The 25699-nt window shown below is 47.1% G+C and overlaps 3 protein-coding genes across 3 annotated transcripts; 2 read left to right on the top strand and 1 right to left on the bottom strand.

The window, feature by feature from the left end:
- The first annotated feature begins 37 nt into the window (after window positions 1-37).
- Window positions 38-2947, top strand: LOC102109153 (carboxypeptidase A1). Its single transcript, XM_005533086.2, has 11 exons — window positions 38-102; window positions 290-371; window positions 686-820; window positions 901-1002; window positions 1098-1199; window positions 1279-1380; window positions 1486-1596; window positions 1787-1877; window positions 2181-2380; window positions 2538-2622; window positions 2740-2947. The coding sequence occupies exons 1-11, from the start codon at window positions 38-40 to the stop codon at window positions 2925-2927; spliced, it is 1263 nt and encodes a 420-aa protein (XP_005533143.2). The 3' UTR covers window positions 2928-2947.
- Window positions 2948-3605: 658 nt separating this feature from the next.
- CEP41 (centrosomal protein 41) lies at window positions 3606-17448 on the bottom strand. Its single transcript, XM_014261637.2, has 11 exons — window positions 17373-17448; window positions 16996-17059; window positions 16171-16218; window positions 12796-12857; window positions 12062-12131; window positions 10785-10908; window positions 9320-9471; window positions 8316-8383; window positions 7709-7823; window positions 6821-7036; window positions 3606-5181 (listed from the first exon to the last, which is right to left on the bottom strand). Exons 1-11 carry the CDS (start codon window positions 17403-17405, stop codon window positions 5036-5038), a joined length of 1098 nt encoding a protein of 365 aa, XP_014117112.1. The 5' UTR covers window positions 17406-17448; the 3' UTR covers window positions 3606-5035.
- A 203-nt stretch (window positions 17449-17651) lies between these two features.
- On the top strand, window positions 17652-25637 carry MEST (mesoderm specific transcript). The gene is made up of 12 exons (XM_005533088.3): window positions 17652-17714; window positions 18875-19029; window positions 19447-19526; window positions 19861-19938; window positions 20895-21031; window positions 21271-21329; window positions 21777-21817; window positions 21989-22059; window positions 22743-22844; window positions 23461-23537; window positions 23915-23978; window positions 25122-25637. Exons 2-12 carry the CDS (start codon window positions 18876-18878, stop codon window positions 25237-25239), a joined length of 981 nt encoding a protein of 326 aa, XP_005533145.2. The 5' UTR covers window positions 17652-17714; window position 18875; the 3' UTR covers window positions 25240-25637.
- Window positions 25638-25699: the final 62 nt, after the last annotated feature.

The raw sequence follows: 25699 nt of genomic DNA, 5'->3' as shown, positions 1-25699 counted from the left end.
CGCTGTTGGGACGTGAGACCGGCTGTCCCCGCTGACCATGAGTCTCCCTGTGCTCCTGGCTGCCCTGGTGGCAGTGGCCGCCTGCACCGAGACCTTTGTTGGGTAGGGGGGTCCGGATGGGGATGGTGACACCGGTGACACCCTGGGTGGGGCGGGAAGAGCTGATTCAGCCCTGAGGGAGCACAAGGAAAAGGCTCAGGGGAAATCCCTGGAATGGGGGGATGGATGGGGTGGGGTTAGGCCAGACTAATGGGGCCGGAGCTCGTCCCACACCCCCCTGACCCCACAGGCACCAGGTGCTGCGCGTCGTCCCCCAGAGCGATGAGGAGCTGCAGAAGGTGCAGGAGCTGCAGGAGCTGGAGCATCTGCAGGTACTGGGTGTGGAGGTGGATTTTGGGGACACCCCCCAGCCCATGGCAACCCCCCAAGCAAAGCAAGGATGGGGCTGGATGTGGGATTATGGATTTTACACCCACCAAGCAAATCAAGGATGTGGGATTATGGATTTTACACCCCCCAAACAAAGCAAGGATGGGGCTGGATGTGGGATTATGGATTTTACACCCCTCAAGCAAAGCAAGGATGGGGCTGGAAGTGGGATTATGGGAAAAGCAAGACAGGCTGGTGCTGGAGGGTGCATCCCGAGGCAGGATCTGAGCCCTTATCTCTGTTTTTCCACACCCAGCTGGATTTCTGGCTGGCTCCCCGTGGGCTCGGACTTCCCGTGGACATCCGTGTGCCCTTCCCCAGCCTGCAGGCGGTCAAAGCCCACCTGGAGGCTGCTGAGGTCTCCTATTCCATCATGATCGAGGATGTGCAGGTCAGCAGTGCCGCGGGGGAGGCGGGGCAGGGGTGGGATTCCCCATTCAGCAGGAATGAGGCTCATCCCACATCCCACAGGCCCTGCTGGATGAAGAGCAGACGGAGATGCTCCGCAGCAGCCGCGTGCTGGCCCTCAGTACCGACACCTTCAACTACGAGGCCTACCACACCATAGATGAGGTGGGAACGCACAAGTTTTGGGGTGTTTTGGGGGAAAAAGTTTGCTCTTGGGCAGGGGCTGAGCTGGGAGTGACCCCCACACCCCTCGTCCCCAGATCTACAACTTCATGGACATGCTGGTGGCCGAGAACCCCAACCTGGTGAGCAAGCTGGAGATCGGCCGCTCGACCGAGAACCGTCCCCTCTACGTGCTCAAGGTGAGGATTTGGGGACGGTGATCCAGAGGGGAAAGCGGTGACGGGGACAAAGCCAACCCACCCTTCTCTGCTCCCCCAGTTCAGCACAGGGGGCACGAACCGCCCGGCCATCTGGATCGACACCGGCATCCACTCCCGCGAGTGGGTCACCCAGGCCAGCGGAGTCTGGTTTGCCAAGAAGGTACTGACACATCCCAAAAGGGTCACCCGGCCCTCAGGAGCTGTGGGATCCAGGTGGGTGATCCCACAGGGAGGACAGGGAACCCCAAACCTCCGTCCTCTCTAGATTGTCCAGGATCACGCGAATAACGAAGGCGTGGCCTCCATCCTGGAGACGATGGACATCTTCCTGGAGATTGTCACCAACCCAGATGGCTTTGCCTTCACCCACACCACGGTACCGCCCCGGATTTCCTCTCCCCGCTTCCTACAGCTGCGCTGGATGGGGCCGGGGAGTGGGATTTGGGGATGTTGTATATCCCTGAGAGGGCAAAGCCTCCTCATCCACGTTTCCACGGGATGGGAAGGGGACCCCCAGGAGCTGTGGAGCTCCAGCCCTGGAGGCTGAGGTGGCTCTGCCCTTCCAGAACCGCATGTGGCGCAAGACCAGGTCCAAGCACTCGGGCTCCATCTGTGTCGGAGTGGACCCCAACCGCAACTGGGACGTGGGTTTTGGAGGTCAGAGCTGTCCCCTTGCCCCTGTGGAGCGTTTCTGCTCTCCAGCTGGAGGCTCCAAAGCTGGATCTACCTCAAAGATCCATTGGTATCCCCTGGGAGGGAAGAGGTGGGGTTTGCTCTCCGTGGCAGCGCCGGGGGTTTGGGCTCCACCAGAGCTTTGATGCCCCGCAGTGACCAAAAACCACCACACAAATCTCTAGGAGGAGCCCCAGGAGCATCAAGCAGCTAAGGGGTGGGAAAACCTCTTGGGCTTGGAAGCCCCCCCAAATTCCCACTGTGTTCTCACCATCCTCTTCTCCGCAGGGGCCGGAGCCAGTGGAAACCCCTGCACGGAGACGTACCACGGACCCTACCCCAACTCGGAGCCCGAGGTGAAATCCATCGTGGACTTCGTCAAGAGCCACGGCAACATCAAGGCTTTCGTCTCCATCCACAGCTATTCCCAGCTCCTGCTCTATCCCTATGGCTACACCGAGACCCCAGTGCCGGACCAGCAGGAACTGGTGAGGCCCCCGTGGTTTGAGGGGTTGGGATGGGGTGCAGCTCTTCTGCTGAAGCTGGGAGGAGCTTTGGCATCTTTTTGCACCCAGAAAACAGCTGGATCCCAGTGGTTCTCCCTTTCTTTGGCTCATCTTTTCCTCCCCTTCCCTGAATTCCCAGCACGAGCTTTCTGCCAAGGCCGTGGCAGCTCTGTCCTCCCTGCACGGCACCAAGTACAAGTACGGCAGCATCATCACCACCATCTGTAAGTGCAGCCCCAAAATTCCCAAACCCACCCCTCACTCCGCCCAAATAGCCCACGGAATTCCCACAAAATCCATCCAGGCTCCGAATTCCTCCCATTTTTTTCCTCCTCCCTCAGACCAAGCAAGCGGATCAACCGTGGACTGGACCTACAACGAGGGGATTAAATATTCCTTCACCTTCGAGCTGCGGGACACGGGGCGTTACGGATTCCTGCTTCCCGCCAAGCAGATCATTCCCACCGCCGAGGAGACCTGGCTGGCGCTGAAGGTCATCATGGAGCACGCCCGGGACAACATGTACTGAGCTGGGATCGGGGCTGGAGCAGCTGGAGAGGAGGAAAAAGGCAATCAAGAGATAAATAAATGGGATGAAGGATGAGAAGAGCCGGTGGTTGTTTTCCTTTTTTTCCAAATGGGGTGGAAAAGCCCTCTGGGAGCTGGAGTTGGTGCCAGCACAAACAGGGTGTGCTGGGCCAGTGGCCTGGAAAAGGAATTGGTTGAAAGGGCATGAAAATAGCAGGAAAAGGAAGGAAGGTGGTGGTTTTCCCTTTGCTCTGGCAGAGGATGGAAAGGGAATTGGGCTCTGGCTCAGCAGGATTTATTTGGGCTCCAGGAGAGCTGGAGAGGGACTGGGGACAAGGCCTGGAGGGACAGGACACAGGGAATGGCTTCCCACTGCCAGAGGGCAGGGATGGATGGGATTTGGGAAGGAATTCCTGGCTGGGATAGAATTCCCAGAGAAGCTGTGGCTGCCCCTGGATCCCTGGAAGTTTTCCAGGCTGGGCTGGACAGGGCTTGGAAAAATTTGGGATAGTAGGAGGTGTCCAGGAGTTGGAACTCAACGGAGTTGGAACTTCCCACCCAAACCTGAGTGTGTGACCCCTCCTCACCTGCTGCAATCCCCTGGGAATGGGGAGCTGAGCCCCTGCCCATTCCAGGCTCTCCACAGCTCTCAAAGCTGCAAAGAAATCACCCAAGCAGATGCTGCAATTTACATTTTATTAAATTAAACACTTAAACCTCTCAGCCTCTGCTCCAAACAACACCAGGAGTCCAAATCCACACAAATCCCTGGAGGTGGTGGGGAAGTACATCCAGTCCTTGCTCTGATTCCGTGGATTTGGAGGATCCCAAAACAATTCAGGCCAGTTTTGTCCAACTTTCACCAGGAGGTTTTCATGCAAGCACAGAGCAGCCAGGGATTCTGGATCTGTCTCCCACAGCTGGATAGCAAAATCGGGATTTTAGCCAATGCCATGACATTTCCAAGAGCTCATGGAGCTGGAAAAATCTACTCCCACAGCAGCAGGACCTCATCAGACTGAACCTGCAATCAGCATTGTCTCATTTTAGACTCAGAGAGCCAATAAAAGATAAATGTGCTCAGGGATGTTGAGTCTTAAGTTGCCAAACTGGAAATTTTGTGCCATTTCTCCTACTTTTTGTCCTTTCATCAGAACTATCCCAAAATCACCAGTGAAGTTTTAGGATGTGTTGAAAATTGTCTGCTTCAAAAAAGGGGTAAAAACACCGATTCCAGAAATACACACAAACCCCACAGGACCACGATAACCGAAGCAGGACCAGGCTCAGCGATGCCAGATGGAAAAATCGGAGTAGAATCCCTCCAAAATCATCTCCAAAGTGTCCCATGGGCAGCTGAGGAAAATCAGAGCATTCCCAGCTTATCCAGGAGCACCAATCTGAGGAAAAGTTTTCCAGGAAACCTTCACCCCGTTCAGTTCCAGATTCCAGGTCCCAGCTGGGTTTTAGGGACCCTGGTGAGGCAGCAGCAGCAGCAAATTTCCCTTCAGCCACCCTAAACCTTAAAGAAACTCCTAAAAAAACTCTGGTAAAGGAGTCACTGGGAAAAAATAAAAATTCCAGTTATTCTCCTGCAGCTCACTTTGAAATAGACACAACTATTCACATAGCATCGACTGTCACAGCACCAACTGGACAATAAAAAACATCTTTATTACAGATATTTCTGTTCATTAGCATAATTTATTTTAAAAAAAAAAACCCAACCAAAAACTCCTTCAGGATTTTCTCTCACTTTTGGCAAGTTGCTGAATCTCTTTATCTCTGCTAAAAACACCAAAGTTTGTGCTCACAGATGGTTTTTGGACTGTTCACCCTCACGGCTCCAGGAATGTTACGAACAAAAATTCCTTCAGCTGGACTAAAAACTTTGTGGAACAGTTTCTACTGGTCCCAGTTAGCTCCTTCCCCTACAAAGCCAGTTCTATCACCTCTGTCCTGCCCTGCCCCTCAGGTGATGCCATTCCTGCTCCTAGGAATCGTCATTCCATCCTTACCCGAGCTGCCAATTCTCACCACGGCTGCTTTTCCCCTGCCAATCCCTCAAACCACAAACGGGCTCAGCATTCCCAAAACCTGGATTCTGGTTTATTTCCAGGGCCTGTTCTGGATGCTGGTCCTGTGGGAGCGGCTGCTCAGGGATCCCACGGTGCCAGCAGAGCTGGGGAGGCTGGGGTTGCTCCTCGCCGATGAGAGTTTGGAATCGTGGCTTGAAACGCCGCGGGTGAGGCGACCTGCGGGGGGAAAAAACAACCCCAAATCAGAAATTGATTGTCCATAAATTGTGGTTGTGCAATTCTTGGATGTGTCCAGCCAGCTTGGAGCAGCCTGGGATAGAGGAAATATCCAAGGTGGGATGGAGGGGGTTTAAGGTCCCTTCCTGAAATTTTTCCTTTTGAAAAATTCAAATTTTCACATTTTGAACTTGGATTTCTCGGTCTCCTCTGAGCTGAGGTTTTTTTGGGATATTTCTTCACGGGGAGTTCTGTTTATTTGAGTTCTTTGGGGTCAGGAGGAAAACTCTAAAGCTCGTTAGGATCTTGTTAATTAGGATGTCATCACAAAACTTGGCAGGCTTTTCCAGACTTTCTGCACAAGTTTAATTCACCATAACTTTGTCTTCTTTGGCTCTGATGGCACAAAACAGCTCTGAACCACGTGGTTGTTTCATCTTTATATCTATTTTTATTTAATTAACAATAGACACGTGTATTGTTTTTATATATTAACAAATAAGTTTTTTATATCTACTTATGTAATTAAAACTATGACTAACTCTCAACCAATCACTCTTTGTGCTTTTAAAAACTGCAGAACCGTGGAGAAGAAGGAAGGAGAGCTAAAAACTACACTTTTTTTCTTCCATCTTTATGTATTAAACACTCAAAAATCTGTTTTTCACTTCAGTGACATACCAAACATTCTACTAAACTTTCTACTTAATTTTTTACAAATCTTGCTTTTTTTATTTTCCGAATCGGGGATATTTGGAAGCTTTTCTGTTGCTGCCAAATATGATTAATACTTTTAAAAATAATAATGAATTGAATAAGATTAATTTTAATTAAAAATAATTTAACAATAATTTATTATATATATTTAATAATAATTTATTAATAATTTAATAATTTCAATAATAATGAATAAGATTAATTTTGGTTAATAATAATTTAATAGTAAGTCATTATTACATTTATTTAATAAATAATAATTTAATAATCTATAATTATATTTAATAATATATTAAGAATTTAATAAATTTACTAATATAAATTAATAAAAATAATTTAATTATTAATAATTTAATAATTATTATATTATTTTAAATTCTTTAATAATTTTTTATATTTATTTAATAATAATTTAATAATTTATTATTATATTTATTTAAGTTTAGTAATAATTCAATAATTTTACTTATAATAATTAATAAGATTAATTTACTTATTTAATAATAATTTATTATTATATTTATTTAAAAATTATTTAATAATATTCTTTATTTATTTAATAATAGTTTAATAATAATTTACATTTATATATATTTATAATATATTAATGATTCGATAACTTTAGTAACAATAATTAATAATATTAATTTAATTAATATTTTACGATTATATTTATTTTAAAATTATTCAATAATATTTTTATTATATTTATTTAATAATAATTTAATAATAACTTATTATGTTTATTTAATAATAATTTATTACATTTATTTAATAACAATTTAATAATTTTAATAATAATAATAATTGATAAGATTAATACTTTTTTTTTTGGGAGAACAGGACAAACAGAGAAACGTTTCTCCATTTCTGGATCCCTCCACCTTCCCAGCCCAGCATTCTGTGGACGTGAGACACTCACTGGCAGCGTCTGAAGGGAGCTGCTCCTCGGCCAGGTAACGCCTCAGTTTTTGCAGATCATCTGCAGAAAACCTCCACCTGTTCTCGGCGCGCGCCGGCGGCGCCCTGGGAACGGTTCTCCTGCGGGCAGTTCCCGCCGGAGCCGTCACCTGGCAGGAGGCCGGGAGCGTGCCGGTGATCAACCCCTCCGGGATCTTCTGGGCAAGGACCTTGAGGCCTGCGGGGACACGGAGCTGTTAGCCCAGCTGGATGGGTCAGGAGGGAGAAGTCACGAGGGATTCATGGAGCGGGAGGTCCAGGAAGTTGGGATGGAGAAATGTGGGGAGCAGGAGAGGGGGGAATTCTCTGTCCCTGTGCCCTGCTGAGGTGAGGTCTCACATGGAGTCCAGCTCTGGGGACACAGCAGCAGCACCTGGAGCTGCTGGGGAGAGGAATCCAGAGGAATCCACGGAGCTGCTGCAGGGCTGGAGCAAGGCTGGGAGAACTGGGAATGCTCTCCTGGAGAAGGGAAGGATCCAGGGAGAGCTTCCAGCACATTCCAGGACCTGGAGGGGCTCCAGGAGAGCTGGAGAGGGACTGGGGACAAGGCCTGGAGGGACAGGACACAGGGAATGGCTTCCCACTGCCAGAGGACAGGGATGGATGGGATTTTGGGAATTCCTGGCTCAGCTGGAATTCCCAGAGCAGCTCCTGGATCCCTGGAATGTCCAAGGCCAGGCTGGACAGGGCTGGAAACACCTTGGGATGGTGGAAGGGTTGGAACCAGACGATCCTTCAGTTTCCTCCCATCCCATCCTATCCCATCCCGTAATTCCACAATCCAAATCTTTTCCAGCTCCCCCATCCCTGGGCCAGGGGGGTCTCGGGGAGCTCTCCCAGCCCCACGTACCCCCAGATAACATGAAGAGGTTCTCGAAGCCCCTCTCACACATGGTGGTGGCCGCCTGGCTCGCCAAGCGCTCGTCGTTGTCGTAGACGATGATGATTTTCCCGTGGGCGTTTTTCTGCCGTGGGGATCGTTAAGGAACTTAAAAAGAGGATATTGAAACATTTCAGGAAGGAAAAAAGAGGGATATAAATGGGATTGGAGAGGGAAAGACTCTGTACTTGGGAATGTCTTGCTTAATTCCCGCTGGATCCAGCATTGCTTGAGGACTGGCAATGGCAAGAGCCCCTTTGTTCACAGCCTCCCCTCGGAATCAACAACCTGGGAATGCTCAGCCCAATCCCACTTCATAATCCTCTCGCTGTCCCCAATCCCATCAAGGTGTTGACAGGAAGCCAAAGGATTTGATGGATGCATCCCTGGAGCAGCCAAAATCCTGGGAAACGCCGAATCCAGGCAGCTCCCAGCGGAGTCAAGAGGAGCAAGCGGAATCCGGATGGAGGAAGTGGAGCTGCAGCAGGAAACTCCTGTTTTGAGATCCCTAATTTTGCTTGGATAAGCTCCAGTTGATTTTGGGAGCCCCCCCACCCGTTTTCCACGGAAAGGATACGTATTCCAGAATATTATTTGTGTAGGGATTCATGGTTCTGGACAACGTTGCGATGGGGTAGGAATAAGCTGCAGAATGGAAGGGAAAAAAAAACAGGGAAAAATCATCCAGAGGCTCGACATCTCTGAGCTGGGATCAGCTGGGATCAGCTGATCCCTTCCCAGGAAGAGGGAATGTGCTGGATAAGCACTGGGAAGACGAATTTTGGTGGGAAAACTGAGAAATAAAAAGAATTTAGGCTTTCAATAGCCTGAACAACCTGAAGTCTTCAAAAGAGTTTCAAAATGCCAGCGTTTAGTGCTGGTGAAATCAATGGAAACACGAGGAATGTGCTCAGGTTTTTTCCTGTCTTGGGGTATTTTGAAATTGTTAAATTATTAAGGTTTATTAATATAGTAAATAGAATTAGTTCTATTTTTAATTGAATGATAAATTGTTTTCATTATCCATTCATTAATTATTGATAATCATTAATTATTAAAATTTATTAAGAATTAATTTAATTAATGAAAATTATAGTTTTTATATTTATATATAGAAATAATTTTTATTTATTAATATATTATATATTTTTATATATTAATATATGTATAATATTTATATTAATAATTAATTCAATTAATTAAAACCACGGAATGCTGGGGAGGGAAGGTGTAGGGATCCAGAAATGGAGAAACATTGTCCTGTTCTCCCCCAAAAAAAAAGTGTTAATCTTATTAATTATTAAAATTACTAAATTATTAATAAATTAATTATTAATTATTAAGAATGAAATAATTAAATTAATTAATTAATTGAAATAATCTAAAGCTAAAAGAGCTCAAGATACGACCTAAAAGTGAAATAAAAATCTCAGAAATGATCCATAAATGAATCCGGTGTTGTCCCAGCTGGGGGACAAAAATAAAAAATAAATAAAAAAAATAGAAAAATGAATAAAAACCACAAAATCCAAAATGTGGGAATTGGAATGCAGGGATTGTGGCGGGGCTGTGGCCGCTCACCTCCCACGATGTGACACTGCTCGTAGGCGTCGCGGTCCCGCACGTCCAGCAGCAGGAAGGGACAGTCGGGGTACGGCGTCTCCCTGGCCTGGCTCTCCTCTTCCTTTGGAGAATCCTTCTCCAGGTCCAGCTCCCCCACCCCGCTGATCACGCTGGGAACGGAACACAGGAACAGGGAATGGGGCTGAGACGGACTGCAGCAGCTCCGGGGCTGCGGAGGGGAGGAGAGGGGAGAGGGGAAAGGAAAAAGGGGGAAAGGAGAAGAAGGGGGGGAAAGGCAAAAGGGGGAAAGGAAAAGAAAGGGGGGAGAGGGAAAAGGGGGAAAAGGGAAAAGGGGGGAAAGGGAAAAGGGGGGAAAGGGAAAAGGGGGGAAAGGGAAAAGGGGGGAAAGGGAAAAGGGGGGAGAGGGAAAAGGGGGGAGAGGGAAAAAAAGGGGGAGAGGAAAAAAAAGGGGAAGGGAAGGTGCGGGAAGGGAAGGTGCGGGAAGGGAAGGTGTGGGAAGGGAAGGGGAGCCTGGCTTGTTTTTCTAGGAATTCTATTCCAGCCAGGAATTCCTTCCCAATAACCCTGCATCACTTTGAAGCCATCCCCTGTGTCCTGTCCCTCTGTATCCACACAAAAACACCACCAGGAACTGTGCAACCCCCAAAATTCCAGAATGTGAATGGTGGATGGAATCCCACCAACACATTTTCTTTTCAGACCTTTTGTCATCAGCAGGTGACAACAAGATCGCCTTGCTGCCTCCAGCCAAACCCATTCCAACAGGAAATCCTTCCAACCCCTTCACTCTCACATACAAACCCAGCCTTTAATGAGAAATACAATTTAAAAATATAATTAAAAATATATCTCAATTTAAATTTGAGCCGGGCTCAAATCAAGGTCTTCCAAAGACAGGAATGTTGGGGTCAGAGGCACAGAAAATGTGATTTTATCTGTGACAGCTGGCTCTGACACCCAAAAGAGCTCTGAATTTCATAGAACACCATGGAGACAGCTGGTAAAATTCCATAGGGAAACTGGGAACGTTGGTGTGTGTGTGTTAAGAGTTTTCTTAGGGCACTGGGTGAGAAACTTTGAAAATAAGAAAATAATTTTAGAATTTAGAAAATTTTAAAGAAATTTAAGGATTTTTAAATTTTAGAAAATAGGAGTGTTGTGCTTTCTCCTTCTTCATCTTCTTCCTCTGAGGGTTTTTGGGTAATAAAGAGGGATTGGATAAAGTGTGGGGTCATTGGGTCACTAAGAAAAATAACTTATTTGCCATTTGTTAATTGGATAAATAGACACAAAAACCATTTGTTAACCATTTTACACCTCTCTTAGCGCTCCTTATACTTATGTACTCTGTAGAAATGTAACAAAGATAAAAGAAGAATAAATGAGCCTGAACAGGAGAAAACCACCTCAGTTTTGGGGAAAATATCCCGAATTATCCCACCCAGATGTTCTGGTGAGGCACCTCTGCAGCGTGGAGCGATGGGATTCTCCAGCTCCGGAGTTGTTGAGGAACAGGACGGGGCTGGCCGTGCCCTCAGGGCTCCCTTTGTCGTTTTTTGTCCCCTCTGTGTCGTCACCTGCAGAGTCTGGGGACACCAGAGGACACCAGGAGTTAAGGAGGAGGTAAACAAGAAGGTTTTAAGGGGAGTTTCTATTCCTGGAAAGAAAAGTGTGACAGCTTTATTATCTTCATCCTCTTAACGAGGAGAATTTATCCTGAGCCTCCTATTTAAAATAATAAAGAGCTGACAGGTTTTTTTTGGTTTTGTTTTTTTTTTAAAGGCTCAAGGTCTCATTTGAAGAAGTCAATAAAACAGAATTTTCACTTCTGTGGGTTGAAGGAATTGAATATTCAATTCAATCTATGGATTGTGTTACAACCACAGAACTGCCAGCACGAGGCTTTTCCTACTTGCAAGCCCTTCTTTTTTAATTTAATTAATTTTTTAGGAGTTAAAAAAACCTAAATTTTTAGGAATTCCTATTCCCAGCCTGGGATTGCTGCAGGGCACAGGTTTTATTTATTTTACTAATTTATTTATTTATTTAATGTATTTTATTTTATATTTTTATTTATATACTTAATTTCATATAATTTTTTTTGTTTTTATTTATATATTTACTTTAACACAATTTATTTTTTATTTGTATTTATATATTTACTTTCATATTTCATATTTTTTATTTTTATTTATATATTTACTTTCATATAATTATTATTTTTTATTTCATATTTTTATTTATATATTTACTTTAATATAATTTCATTATTTTTATATTTTCTATTTTTATTTTAATATAATTTCATTATTATTTTTATTTATTTTATTTTAATATAATTTCATTATTATTTCTATTTTATTTATTTTAATATAGTTTCATTATTATTTTATTTTCTATTTTTATTTATTTGAATATATTTTTTAAAAAAATTTATTTATATATTTACTTTAATATAATTTCATTATTTTTATATTTTCTATTTTTATTTATTTTAATATAATTTCATTATTATATTTATTTTATTTTAATACAATTTCATTATTATTTTTCATTTTATTTATTTTATCTTAATATAACTTCATTATTATTTTACTTTCTATTTTGATATATTTATTTTAATATAATTTTTTTAAATTTTAATGTATATATTTACTTTAAGATAATTATTATTTTTAAATTCTCTTTCCCCGCTGACGAAGCGGTGCCAGCTCTGCCCCTTTCCCCCCCAGCTGTCACCTGGCAGCTCGTGCAGCTCCTCCTTTGTCACCTCCAAGGTTTCATTGGACAGAGAGGCCACCTGGAGCACCTGCAGGGCACAAAAACACCAAAACACTGATCCCCACAGCCCAAGGAAAACAATCCAAGGGGAAAAAAACCCACCCCAAATCCACAGAATCCCCCCCTTTCAGCATCCCCAAGTTTAACCTCCCTTTTCCTTCTCACAATTTGGGTTTTTTCCCCTAGTTTGAAGCAGTTTTCTTGAACCAGCATGCCCCCAGCTCTTTATTTCCTGATCCATTTTTCACTTTTTATTTTTTAAATATTAAAAAAAAGCTTTTAAATAAAAACTGCTTTGAAATAAAATAATGCACAGCAAACCTTCAAGTCCCAACTGCTCACCCTCTGCAGTTAAACCTGAGCTCAGAGAGGGCTTCAGACTCAAAACTCAGATTTAGGTGCTGTTTTACACCTAATTTTGACTTTTGCGGATGCCTGAAGATCCTTCTGACTTAATGGACAAATAAAATAAAGAATAAATTTCAAAGATTGAGCCACCACAAACTTTTAATTTGGAATTAAAGGCATTTGGCCGCTGTGGAAATGAATGATTTGCTTTTATTAAAGGCAGGAAGAAGCCAGGATGGAATAATTACAATTAAAGCTGAATAATTACAGAGGAATTTTTTTATTCCAAGGAAAAATGCTGCTCCTAAAAGATTTTTGGAGTTCAGAGAGGGATTTGTACCTACCAACTGAGCAAAAGTTGTAACCTTCAGCCTTTTGAACAGCTCATCCTTTTTATACCTGTAATCTTCAAAAACAAAACAAAGAGGACAAGGTGAATTTTCAGTTTATTCCCAGGGGGTTTTTTTTAGGTCATGGCTTAATCCCAGCTTTTTTCTGGGATTCTTCTGCAGCCAGGCAGGAATTCAGGGCAAGTTTGTGGTGAAGGATGAGAGCAGCAAACCTGGAGACTTTGTGAAATGTCAGTTATAAAGAGAGATTTTAATTAACACCAGTTATAAAGAGAAATTTTAATTAATACCAGTTATAAAGAGAAATTTTAATTAACACCAGTTATAATATTATATAATAATAACTGTATTTTTATATATTATTTTCTTGCCCCGATATGATGAAGTGGAAGAAGCAGATTTAGTTGCTTTTAATTTAGACTAAAACTAAAGTTTAGTTTTTTAGTTTAGACTCAAATATGAATTTATGTTTTCCATAAAGAATCAGGAATTCCTCCCTTTCCCTGCTGTTCTTTGGAGCCCCAAAGCTCCTTAAACCAATAGATTAATTTACCTGAATTTTTAATTTGTGTCAATTACAGCAGGATCAGAGCATGGGGGATCTTGCCTTTGCAAATATCGAGTTAAACACGCGGGTTTCATCTTAATTAAAAAAAAAATCCAGGATTTTATCGTTTATCTGACAATTAAATTCTGATTTCTTTCATTTGATCCCTCAAGGAAGGGATAACCGACACAAGAAACTAGACTAATTGAGTCTTAATGGCTAATTAACACAAGAAACCGCACTAATTGAATTTTAATCCTGAAAACGCAGCTCAGGGAGGAAGAAAACCGAGCAGGGCTGTTGGCAAAGATCCAGAGCAGAGATTCCCCGAGCTGAGGATCTGATCCCATCCAGATCCTGGAGAGGCAGAGGGGGAAAAAAAAACCTCCTGGAGGGAAACAAAAGGTGTGAGGAGGAGGAAAGAGAAGCCAGGATATCGGTAGGAACATCTTGCTATGGAATAACCTCTCCTGGGAAGCAAGGGGAGCTTTGTCCTTTGGGAAATGCCAGGCTGGGAAGGAGCTGGTGCCTCTCCAGCTCCCAGGGATAACGATGGAGAGCGGGATCTTTGGCAAATCCACTCAGTTCAAGGATTCTAAATCCTCTAAAACCATCTGCTGAACGCTCCGTTAGCTTGGGGGAGATGAGGGGGAAGGGTTCCAACGCGCAATCCTGCAGCCACCACACACACAAAACAAAATATTCCCGTGGGATTTGCTCGTGGAAATTCCCAAGATGAGTTGTGTTTAGAGAGGCACGGGAATGCTGGAGGCAGAGATCTCTTCCCAACACATTCCAAGTTCCCAAATTCAACGCCTTACCCCTGAATCATTTTCAGCAGGCTGCAAAACGAGCAGCTCTTTGCTCCTCACAAGGGGCTCCTGGGGGAAAAAAAAGGAGCACTTCCAAAATAGACACCAAAATAAAATAAAATACAGCAAAATATTCCAAAATAAACCAGGGGGCTGAAGCACAGGAGGTGCAGAAATTGGACTGGAGGATGAGGAGGTGCAGAAACTGGATTTCAGGATGTCAGCTCACTGGGAAATGACCCTCGTGGCTCTCGCAAAACCACCTGGTTTCAAACCTCGAGCTGAGGTTGTTAAATCCTCCTTTAACTCAAAAAAAAACCAACAAACCAAATTATCTCCTGTAATCATTTCCCTTTCCAGCTGCTCAAGGATTAAAATTGCCCAGCCAAGGTCAAAAGAAGAGCCTTTCTGTCATGGCAAGTAAACTTCATTTAGAAGGACAAATAAAAACAGCGAAGCTTGGGAAGCGCTGGATGGATAAAACCACCAGCAAAAAATTTGGCTCCTGGGTGGCTCCTTCCTACCTCAAATAAGGAATTTTCATCCCAAAAATACCTTCTTTGCCCTAAATCTTGCCTTTGCCACCCAAAATGCCTTCCCAGAGAGCTCGGAAGCGCTGCCTGCAGCTCCAAAAGCAACCCCACGTACCCGGTCCGGTCCTGGCGGATCCGTTGGGATTTTCTGACATGGTTTTGCTGGGAATGGTTCTGTTTTCCCAAGGATGGGCTCCTCAGGGCTTTGGAGAGGAGGGAAAGAGCAGCAGAGAGGAAGGAAGAGCGTCCTCGAGTCAATCCTCCAAAGGATGGCTCAGGGTGGGCGCAGCTCTTGAATTTTTGACGGCGTGGATTTAAATCTCTCACGTTACATAAGGGACAGAGAGGTGCCTGTGCTGGGGATTTAAATCTGCATCCAAAGGGTGTCATCTATCCCTGAGAAACCAAGGGGGAGAGATTCCTCCACTCCCTGGGAACACAAGGTGTCCATTCAGCCTGCAGAGAATGAGAAAGTTCCTCCCTGGCCTCCGAAAAAAATAAAATAAAAAAAGGAGGGAATGAAAGAAGCGCGTGGAACAGATCCGCGGGGAGATTGGAAACCCCCCCAAAGAAATAAAAACAACAAACCCAAGATTTTCAACAGAAATAAAAAAAAGAAAAGCAGTGTCCAGCACTGAAATCTCAATCAACAGAGGCTTTTGGAAAGCTCGAGGTCATTCCTCTTTTCATTTTCTGCTCCCCTCCCCAAAGACCTGCAGTGTTTGAGAAACAAAACCCTGAACTCAACAAACAAACCACAAACAAAGGCTGGTTCTGCACAAAAAAAATTCCCTCACAAATAAAAGTGGGGCTGAGAACTAAACCTGGACGTTTCAAATCCTAATTAATGCTCATTAATGGAGGTTTCAGTTCAACTTGGGGCTTTTTTTCGCCTCCACAAACGCAGCTTTGAGAGGTTGAAGGGTTTTCCTGGCTCCTTAGGTGAGAATAATCTGGGAATAAAGTCATAAATCACTGGTTTTATTGGGGAAAAAATATTTGAAAAGCTTGGTTTTGGTGGGAAAATTGAGAAATTAAAAGAATTTAGGCTTTCATTAGCCTGAACAACCTAAAGTCTTCAAAATACTCTCAAAATGCCAGTGTTTAGTGCTGGTGAAATCAATGGAAAGACAAGGAATGTGCTTGGGTTTTTCCTCTCTTGGGGTATTTTGATAGGAATTGAAATTATCTAAAGATAAAAGAGTTCAAGTTGTGACCTAAAAGTGAAATAAAGTCTCAGACATGATCCATAAATCTTCCCAGATGAGTCTAGCCTGGATTTCTTAGCTCAGAGAACTTCCAAGAACAAAATCCAATACCAAAACTGTACCAAGAAGGATCTGGAAGATTCCTGCTTGGATTTTTAAACTAAATCTGTGGAGATTTCCAAGGAAAACCCCCTGGAATTCTTCTCCTGCTCTTTTGAGTTTTAAACCACCCCATTTTTAACCCATCCTGCTCCTCCCCAGTTACTCACTTCTTTTGATCTCTTCCAATTTTTCCATGTATTTTGACAAACTATTTCCTGTAAAAAAAAAGAAATCGATTTATTACAATTATTTATTTATTAGGGGTTTTCTTCAGGCCCATTAAGGCTTAAATTTTAATTGCTTTGAAGGAAAGAGTTGTTTGTTGTAGATCCTCCTTCACAGTGACAATAAAAAGTACAAAAATGCCACGATTTTTCTTTTTTTCTCTCAAGGAAAGTAGAACTAAACAGAAAAATCCAAGGATTTGCTGTTCCTTTCCCATCATTGACATCCTTGACAAAGATACAGGAAAATCCACGGATAGAAATTCCAAGAACAGTAATTTCTATGGGAACCACCACAACAGAGCCTGACCCAGTTTAAACCTATTTAACCTCCAAATTCTTCTTTAAAAAAAAGCAGAGTAGGAAAAAGAAAATAAACAAGTCTTAAGACAACAAAGACTTTAAAGTTACTTCAAAAATAACTTTTTTACACAGTCATCTACGCACAGAGCGCTTAATCTCAATTTTCAGGAGGGGTGCAAGGTGGTGTGTGAAGATAAATGCACTTAGATACATAAAAAATATATATATACATATACACATTAATCTCTAGAGCTCGTGTTTGTTTAAATTTCACCTTTGAAGGAAAACTATCAACAGGAAATTTTTATAAGCTGCAAACATTCGGTGAGACAAATCACAAGCACTGTAAGGATTTTGTAGTGTTGAGGTAAATTAGCTCAGGGCAGAGGTACTTGAGACATTAATTATGTTTTTTCTGTCATCCTACACCCATTTTGGGTGGTTTTATCCCACAATTTCACTTACCAGTATCCAGACGAGTTTTTATATGTTGATACTTGGGATTCGTGGGGATGCGCCGGGTTAGAAGCTGTTTCAACATGGAAAAGATGAGAAGCCAAAATTAAAAAAAATTCAAAAAATAAAAAAAAAAGGAAGAAAAATTAGAAGAAAATGCGATTTGAAGGGGTCTAAGAGACAGAAAAACCAGCGAGAAATTCCTGAATCCCCACCTGGGTATTAAACCCCGCTGATTTAAAGCCTCAAAAGGAGAATTTCTCCCGTTTTCCCTCCCCGCGGAGCTCTCCCGGCTCCGGGGGCAGCATGAACCATCCCCCCGCCTTTCCCCCGTGTCCCCCCTCTCCTCCCGGAGGATGTTGAGAAGGGAAGGCCCCTCACGGCACCTGAGGGTCGCCGAATCCGCCCCGAGCCGACATCGCCCCTCAGCGCCGCTCGCCCGCTCCGCCCGTCCCTCACGCGCGGCCGCGCTCCCGCCTCCCGCCCACCCCGCAACTACGCCCGCTGCCATTGGCCGCCCGCCGAGCCCTCAGCCAATCAGAGGCCGCGCAGCGGGGAGCGCGCGTGTCGCCCGGCAACGGGAAGGACGCGGCGGGCGGGAAGCGGCGGGGAAGAGAGGGCAGGGACTGCGCATGCGCATCGAGGAGACCACGCCCTCTCCCGGCCCCGCCCCGCCCCGCCGGGAGAGCGCGATGGCGGCGCGCGCCCGCGGCAGCACCTGAGACCAGGTGAGAGCGGCGCGCGCGCGCGGCCGCGGCCACGCCTCCTCCCCGCCGGGCGCGAGCGCGGAGGCCCCGCCCCCCCGCGCGCGCTCAGGGAGGGGGCGTGGCCTGAGGGGAGGGGGCGTGGGGGGTTCCGGGTTTGGGTTGTGGGCGGGGTTTGTGGGGGTGCGGCAAAGGGGGCGGGGCTTGGGGTGGGTGTGTCCCTTCCTGTGGGCGTGGCCACAGCCTTGGACTGCGATTGGCTCCCTGAACCACGTTGGGGCCACGACCCCCCCAGACCCCAATACACCCCTGATCCCTCCCCCAGTGACCCCATAACCCCCCTCAGGGCCCCAAATGACCCCATAACCCCCCTCAGCCCCCCCAACGACCCCATAACCCCCCCCCAGCCCCCCCAGTGACCCCACAACCCCCCTCAGCCCCCCCCAGTGACCCCATAACCGCCCTCAGGCCTCCCAATGACCCCATAACCCCCCTCAGGCTCCCCAGTGTTCCCCCTCAAACCCCAAATGGCCCCACAATCCCCCTCAGACCCCAAATGAGACCGAGGTTCCCTCTCAGATCCCAAACTTTGCTGGACCTGCCATCCTGGGGACATGGAGGTTCTGGGAATGGGGGAGTTTTGGGATTCTGGGAATGGGGGAGTTTTGGGATTCTGGAATTGGGGGAGTTTAGGGGTTCTGGAAATGGGGAAGCTTTGGGGTTCTGGGAATGGGGAGTTTTGGGGACATGGAAAGGGGTTTTGGGAGTGAGGGGATTTTGGGGACATGGAGGTTCTGGGAATGGGGGAATTTTGGGATTCTGGAAATGGGAAAGTTTTGGGGTTCTGGGCATGGGGGAGTTTTGGGGACATGGAGGTTCTGGGAATGGGGGAATTTTGGGATTCTGGAAATGGGAAAGTTTTGGGGTTCTGGGAATGGGGGAGTTTAGGGGTTCTGAAATTGGGGAAGCTTTGGGGACATGGAGGTTATGGGAATGGGGGAGTTTTGGGATTCTGGGAATGGGGGAGTTTTGGGGTTCTGGGAATGGGGGAGTTTTGGGGTTCTGGGAATGGGGGAGTTTTGGGTTTCTGGACATGGGGAAATTTTGGGGACACGGAGCTGCGTTCTGTGGGAGCCCTGTGGGAATGTGGGAATTGCGGAGTGACTCCCGGCCGTGTCCCGCAGGATGAAGGAGTGGTGGCTGCAGGTGGGGCTGCTGGGCGTGCCCCTCCTCGCCGTCTACCTGCACATCCCGCCCCCGCAGCCTTCCCCGGCACTCCGCTCCTGGAAATCTTCCGGAAGCTTCTTCACCTACAAGGACCTGAACGTCTTCTACAGAGGTGACGGAGCCGTCCCGCGGTGGCCACGGGGACATTCCGAAAACTGGGCAGGGTGGGGACAAATCCTGGTTTTTGCCCTTCTGGACTGGGCAGGGATGGGTGAGAACGTTCCACCGGGGAAAGTTGGGAAGGATCCCAAGAGCCTCCGATAGATTCCGACACGGAAAAGACACTGGAAACCCTTTTAGCAGCAGCGCAGAGGCTGCTGGAATTAATTTGAGCTAATTAAATCCCTGGATTGATCACGGAGCCGGTGAGGTTTCCCAAGGGAAGCTGCAGTGGGAATCAAACCCATCCCGGGTTTTGGGGAGCAGAGGGACAGGCGGATTCCCAAGGGGATGAGCAGCAATTCCCATCCTAGAAGGGAGGAATTTTGGGAAGAGCTGACTCGGAGGTGTCCCGTTCTTCTCCCCGCAGATTCCAGCGGCGCCGTCGGCAGCTCCGATGTCGTGGTGCTCCTGCACGGCTTCCCGACGTCCAGCTACGACTGGAGCAAGGTGAGAGCGTGGGAATCTGACAGCAAATCCCAGGATTTTCGGCTCCTGGGAATGAGCAGGCAGCAGAGCAGGGGTGGGAAGCTCCAGAGGAGAATTCCTGATTTCTCCTGGAGTCACTGTGTCCCTCTCCCAGTGTGAAATCCGAGCTTTTTCCTCATCCCACAAAAATTCCTTGGCTTTTTCTGGGGGATCTTGGGAAATTTTGACCTCCCGCTGTTTCCTTGGAGCTGGGGTGTTCTCCTGGCACGGTGGCGAGGAGCACGTCCATCCTGCAGCCGTTTCCCATCCTCTGCTCCCACCGGATGCTTTTCCAACGTGTTTCTCCTCTTCCCAGATCTGGGAAGGGCTGACCCAGCGCTTCCACCGGGTGATTGCCCTGGATTTCCTCGGATTTGGATTCAGCGACAAGCCCGTGAGTACCCCGCCACCAGGATTGTCCCGGCTGCTTTCGGCACAGCGCTCCGGAAAATCGGTTTTTGCCATCCAAAAATTTTTCCTTGGATTTCCCTCTGGAAAAGGGATAAGGAAGTGGAAGGGTTGTGGTGGACCTGGGTTTGGTGGGACTCCAAAACGCACCTGGAGCCCTTTGGAGTGTGGAGAACGCTCAGGCGGCCTCCACGGGACATCCTGAGCGCTGAGGCCGCGGGAGCGAGCTGCTGCTTTCCTTATCCCGTGTTTCCACATTTCCTCAGAGCCCAAACTTGGCTGGAGCTGCTGGGGATGTGGAGGTTCTGGGAATGGGGGAGTTTTGGGATTCTGGGAATGGGGGAGTTTTGGGGTTCTGGGAATGGAGGAGTTTTGGAGACCAGGAAAGGGATTTTGGGAATGGAGGAGTTTTGGGATTCTGGGAATGGGGGGAGTTTTGGGGGCATGGAAAGGGATTACAGGAATGGGGGAGTTTTGGGGACATGGAATTTGGGTTTGGAAATGAAGGAGTTTTGAGGACATGGAAAGGGATTCTGGGAATGGGGGAGTTTTGGGATTCGGGGAAGGGGGGGAGCTTTGGGGACATGGATGTTCTGGGAATTGGGGAGTTTTGGGATTCTGGGAATGTGGGAGTTTTGGGTATGTGGAAAGGGATTATGGGAATGGGGGGACTTTTGGGGACGTGGAAAGGGATTATGGGAATGGGGAAGTTTTGGGGTTCTGGGAATGGGGGAGTTTTGGGATTCTGGGAATGGCGGGAGTTTTGGGGGCATGGAAAGGGATTCTGGCAATGGGGAAGTTTTGGGATTCTGGGAATGGGGGAGTTTTGGGGTTCTGGGAATGGGGGAGTTCTGAAGACATGGAAAGCGATTATGGGATATTCATCCTGGAATATCTGCTGCCTCCGGCTCTCACCGGGACCCCTCTCCCGTTTTTTGGCAGAGACCCCACGGCTACTCCATCTTCGAGCAGGCCACCATCGTGGAGGGGCTGCTGCGCCACCTCGGGCTCCGGCACCAGAGGATCAACCTCCTGTCCCACGATTACGGGGACACGGTGGCCCAGGAGCTGCTCCACAGGTCCCTGCCGCCCCTCCTGCCCTCTCCTGTTCCCTCCAAGATGATTTCCAGCAGATAAGTGGAAGGACGTGGCGCAGAATTCCCCCCTTTTCCCGCCGCCTCAGGCGTCTCGTCCGTCCCAATTCCCGAATTTCCCGAGGAGACGGAGATGATCCGCCACAATCGGAGCTCGTGCCGGGTCGTTCCTGGGAGCTGGTGGAGGTTTGGTTGGGTTTCACCTTCTGCTCTGCTGTCCCCAGGTATGAGCACAATAAAACCGGGAGCATCCTGATCAACAGCCTCTGCTTGTCCAACGGAGGTGAGGATCCACCGGGGCAGGGGGGGATCCAGGGGATCTGGGGGATCCACGGGATGGGGATCCACGGGATCTGGGGGGATCCACGGGATGGGGATCAATGGGATGGGGATCCACGGGATCTGTGGGATCCACGGGATGGAGATCCATGGGATGGGTGTTTGTGGGATGGGGATCTCTGGGATGGGGATCTGGGGGATATGGGGGATCCACGGGATCTGGGGGATCCACAGGATGGGAACCCATGGGATGGAGATCCACGGGATGGGTTGGCCTTCCCATCTCCATCATCCCCAATCCCATGGACTGCAATCAAGGCGCTGTAATTAACCAGGAGCACCAATCCTGGTCTCCCTGGGCCGCTTCCGTGGCTCCGTGCAGGGGGACAAAGTGGGAGAGGTGGAGCGGAGCGCTGCCAGCGTCCCAGCTCCGTTCTCTGATCCCTTCCAGGGATTTTTCCCGAAACGCACTACCCCCGCTTCATCCAGAAGGTGAGCTGCTCTCGTCCTGCTCCATCCCAAAATCCCAAATAAACGCCCCTCGGATCATCGCTGCTGTCGCACCCCTCCTTGAGGGCCTGGGCTGGGAGAGATGGGAAAAGCTCTCCGTGGATTTATCCAGGTGGCCGATGCCGAGTTGTGCTCTCTCCTTTCTTCCCAAAGCTCCTCGTGGATGGGGGGCTGCTGTCCCCCGTCATCCTGCGGCTCATGAACTTCTTCTTCTTCTCTGGAGGGTGAGCCAGCTCTCAGGGGCACTGGGCACAATCCCTGAGGATGTGAACCAAGTGGGGAAAGGGGAAATGCAGGAATTGGAAAGGAATTCTTGGCTGGGAGGGTGAAGAGACCGCGGAGTGGAATTCCCAGAGAAGCTGTGGCTGCCCCTGGATCCCTGGAAAAGTCCAAGGCCGAGCTGGAGCACCGTGGGATAGTGGGAGAGGTGTCCCTGGTGATGGGTGGGGAGGGCATTCTTTAATTCCCTTTAATTTATAATTAAATAAATAATTTAACTCCCTTAAATTCCAAACCGTTCCGTGATTCCAGAGCAGATTCCCTGGCGCTGTCTCCGGAGAGCTGGGATTGACCTCTGGACCACTCCCTCTCCACGCTGGCCCAGCACTTCACTTTAACAACAAACCAAACTTTTCCCTGGACACTGAAATCCTCCTCTTCCCACAAATGACCCCTGCACCATCAGATTTTTCTATTTTTAGCAGTGTTAAAAATGTTTTTTCCCCCAAAAAAAAGCCTTTTGAGGCCATCCAACATTTATCCCAACTTATCCCGGGGACATCTCAACGCTCAGAGTTTTGCTGTGGAAACTGGAAGAGCTGGAATTTTTTCCACCTCTGGTTTTTTGAGTTTTTGAGTGGTTCCCTGACACTGGAATTTGTCTCTCCAAATCCCATTTTTTTCCCAGGCTCAGGGCAGTTTTTGGGCCCTACACGCAGCCCTCCCAGGCGGAATTCTGGGATATGTGGACGGCGGTGCGGAATAACGACGGGAATCTCGTTATGGACAGGTACCTCAGCACCAATTCCCGCATCAGCTTTGTGTCACAGCGGCTCCAAGGTTCCCAGAGCTCAGCCAGGCTTCTCCAGAACTTTCCAGCTGCTTCTTTTGGAGTCTGGGATCAACACTACATCCCAAAAAAAAGGAGCTGGGGGGCAATGTTGGAGCAGGGATTCTCTGGGATGACACGAGGCAGGGAAATGAAGGTTGGAGTTGGATCTGAGATAATTTTTTCATTGGAAAGGCTTGGATTTGGGGGGGTTTGGTAATGATTTGAGTTCAACCTGTGACAGATATTTGAGCAGACGCCCCCCAGCATCATCCCAGGAGAGATTTGAACCTTCCGGACCATTCCCAGAAGTCCCAATCCCAAATCTTCAGCTTGGGAATTTCGGAAGGGACACGTTTCTCCCAGTCTGTGGCTTTTAGAAGGATCTTGGGCTGGTGGCTGAGCTCAGTTCCGTGTCTCCCCTTCCCTCGGTGGGAGAAGGGAGTGGCTGAGCCTGGGGATGACGGTGCGGTGCTGCTTTCCCACGGGAGACGCAGATCCCACATGGAATTTTGTGTCCGTGGCCCAGATTCCAGGCTGGGCGGCATCCCCAGCGTAACGACGACTTTTCCTTCAGTATTTTGCAGTACATAAACCAGAGAAAGAAGCACAGAGAGCGCTGGGTTGGGGCTTTGACATCTACCTCGGTCCCACGTGAGTAGGAATCCATTCCTTGACCCGCTGGGATTTTTGGGAATTGCGCCGGCTCCTTCCATCCACCTCTGGTTTTTCGGAGCTCAAATCCAGTTTTCCAGCTAACGTGCCCTGGCTCACAGCTGCTTTTCCAAGCGCTGCTCCAGGGAAGTTGAGGAGTTTTTCCGAGCCCCAAAAAAAAGTTGAGAACAAACCCAGGGGTTGAAGGCTGAACTTGACCCTGGGGCAGAGCGGAGATGGTTTGTTCAGGGCTCCACTGGAAGCTTCCAGAGCTTTGTGTGAGGAGGGAACACTGCTGGAGGTCTCCTTGGGGAAGTTTTAATGAGGGAATCCATGAATTTATGGATAGGAAAGCTGTGGCTGTGTTTCCCTCGCAGTGCATCTCATCTACGGACCCCTGGATCCTGTGAATCCACACCCCGAGTTCCTCCAGCTTTACAAGTAAGACAAAAAGTGGGAATTTTAACTTCTTTAAAAAATTCTTTTTTCTTTCTCTTGATTCTGCTGCACTTCTTTTCACTCCTGGATTTCTCAGTCTCCTCTGAGCTGAGCTCTTTGGGGATATTCATGGGGAGTTCTGTTTATCTCAGTTCTCTGGGCCAGAAGAAAACTCCAGAGCTCGTTAGGACCTTGTTTCTCTTGTGTTAATTAGGATGTTCTCACAAAACTTGGCAGGTCTCTCCAGACTTTCTGCACAAGTTTAATTCATCTTGTCTCTTTGGCTCACTTTGGCTCTGATGGCACAAAGTGGCCCTGAACTACGCAGTTCTTTTATCTTTATACTTATTTTTATCCAATTAACAATAGACACGTTAATTGTTTTTCTTAATGACCCAATGACCCATCACCTGTGTGCTGCACTGTGACGTTTTTATCCAATCACCTGCTATTACCCAAAAACCTCTAGAAGGAGAACATGAAGAAAGAAGGAAAAGAAACAACATTCTAAATCCTTCTATCTTGTTTTCTATTTTTTAAACTAGTTTAAACTCTAACTTTTTCACTCAGTGACTTAAGAAATTCTAATTTACACACTCACACTTTCAGCTTTTCTATCTTTAACAGTTGTTTTCATGTATCACCATGAAAACACGCCCATAAATTTCATGTTGTGTGAAATTCAGTGTTCTCCTGGATCTCAGCCATCAGAGACAAGGGCTCACACTCTGTGTCTCAGCCTCCAGCAGGAATGTGCAACCGGGGCTTCACTCAGATATTTTTCCTAGCTCTTCCTCCAATTCCATCCTGGTGGAAGCTGTTTTTAATTCCCACTCATTGTGCTTAATTAACACATTAAAGAGTGTTAATTAACACTCTTACCTGCACAGGCAGTTTGGAAGTTGGTTCTGCGTTTTAGGCACCAAAACGAGGATTTTCGGTCAATGCCGTGCTCTGTTTTAAATCCACACATGGAAGATTTGTTTCCTGAGGAAGTCTCCCTCCTCACTCCAAACTAACCTGCACTTGGAAAGGATCAGATGGAGCTGCTCCAGGCTTTTTTTTTTTAAATCCCAAAGAAGTGGCAGAACCCTTGGCTGCAGCAATTCCTGTGCTTAATCCTCGCTCCGTTTTTTTCCCCACCAGGAAGGTGCTTCCCACGTCCACGGTGTCCGTGCTGGATGATCACATCAGCCACTACCCCCAGCTGGAGGATCCCACGGGATTTCTCAATGCCTACCTGAACTTCATCAACTCCTTCTGAGCTGCTGCAGCTCGGTTTTCGTTCTAAGCAAAAGAGTCAGGCTTTGGGGGCAGGAAAACAAACAAACAAACACGGATTTTTCTCTCCCACATCCAACACGGCGCTCGCAGCCTCGTCCTGGGTTGATAAACTGAGTTAAATCCTCGGAGAGCTGGAAAAATGAGGGGAAAAGCAGGATGCTGGCAGCTCTTCCAGCCCTGCACTCCCCTTTTTATCCAGCTTGACTCTATTTAGAGAGGCAGAGGTTTAAATTAACATTAAATCACAATTTCTTACTTTGTCGCCCTGACTTGGGAAGAAACAACCAGCAGGGAGAGGCAGAAGTTCCCTGACAAAATTCCCTCCATCCCCCTCCTTTCCTGGTTTTCCAGATGGGATTTTCCCCCAGTTTGAACCCAGGAAAAGGCTGCCCTGAGGTTTGGTTATTACCTGACATAAAGCTCAGAGAATTGAATCTGCC

This window comes from Pseudopodoces humilis, chromosome 5, assembly GCF_049639895.1.
Source record: "Pseudopodoces humilis isolate 2021_Gansu_Grassland_sample_001 chromosome 5, ASM4963989v1, whole genome shotgun sequence".
In the NCBI taxonomy this organism is placed as follows: domain Eukaryota; kingdom Metazoa; phylum Chordata; class Aves; order Passeriformes; family Paridae; genus Pseudopodoces; species Pseudopodoces humilis.
This window is presented reverse-complemented; position numbering and strand designations above follow the sequence as displayed.

What these genes read in the sequence shown, in the direction of transcription:
- LOC102109153 (XM_005533086.2), top strand. Translation starts at nt 38, where the DNA reads ATGAGTCTCCCTGTGCTCCTGGCTGCCCTGGTGGCAGTGGCCGCCTGC. An exon ending in TGCACCGAGACCTTTGTTGG is followed by an intron (nt 103 to 289) that starts GTAGGGGGGTCC and finishes CTGACCCCACAG; the next exon opens with GCACCAGGTGCTGCGCGTCG. An exon ending in CTGGGACGTGGGTTTTGGAG is followed by an intron (nt 1,878 to 2,180) that starts GTCAGAGCTGTC and finishes TCTTCTCCGCAG; the next exon opens with GGGCCGGAGCCAGTGGAAAC.
- CEP41 (XM_014261637.2), bottom strand. Translation starts at nt 17,405, where the DNA reads ATGTCGGCTCGGGGCGGATTCGGCGACCCTCAG. An exon ending in TTACAACTTTTGCTCAGTTG is followed by an intron (nt 12,132 to 12,795) that starts GTAGGTACAAAT and finishes TGTGCCCTGCAG; the next exon opens with GTGCTCCAGGTGGCCTCTCT. An exon ending in CCTCTTCATGTTATCTGGGG is followed by an intron (nt 7,037 to 7,708) that starts GTACGTGGGGCT and finishes GTGTCCCCGCAG; the next exon opens with GCCTCAAGGTCCTTGCCCAG.
- MEST (XM_005533088.3), top strand. Translation starts at nt 18,876, where the DNA reads ATGAAGGAGTGGTGGCTGCAGGTGGGGCTGCTGGGCGTGCCCCTCCTC. An exon ending in CCAGCTACGACTGGAGCAAG is followed by an intron (nt 19,527 to 19,860) that starts GTGAGAGCGTGG and finishes TCCTCTTCCCAG; the next exon opens with ATCTGGGAAGGGCTGACCCA. An exon ending in TTCTTCTTCTTCTCTGGAGG is followed by an intron (nt 22,060 to 22,742) that starts GTGAGCCAGCTC and finishes TTTTTTTCCCAG; the next exon opens with GCTCAGGGCAGTTTTTGGGC.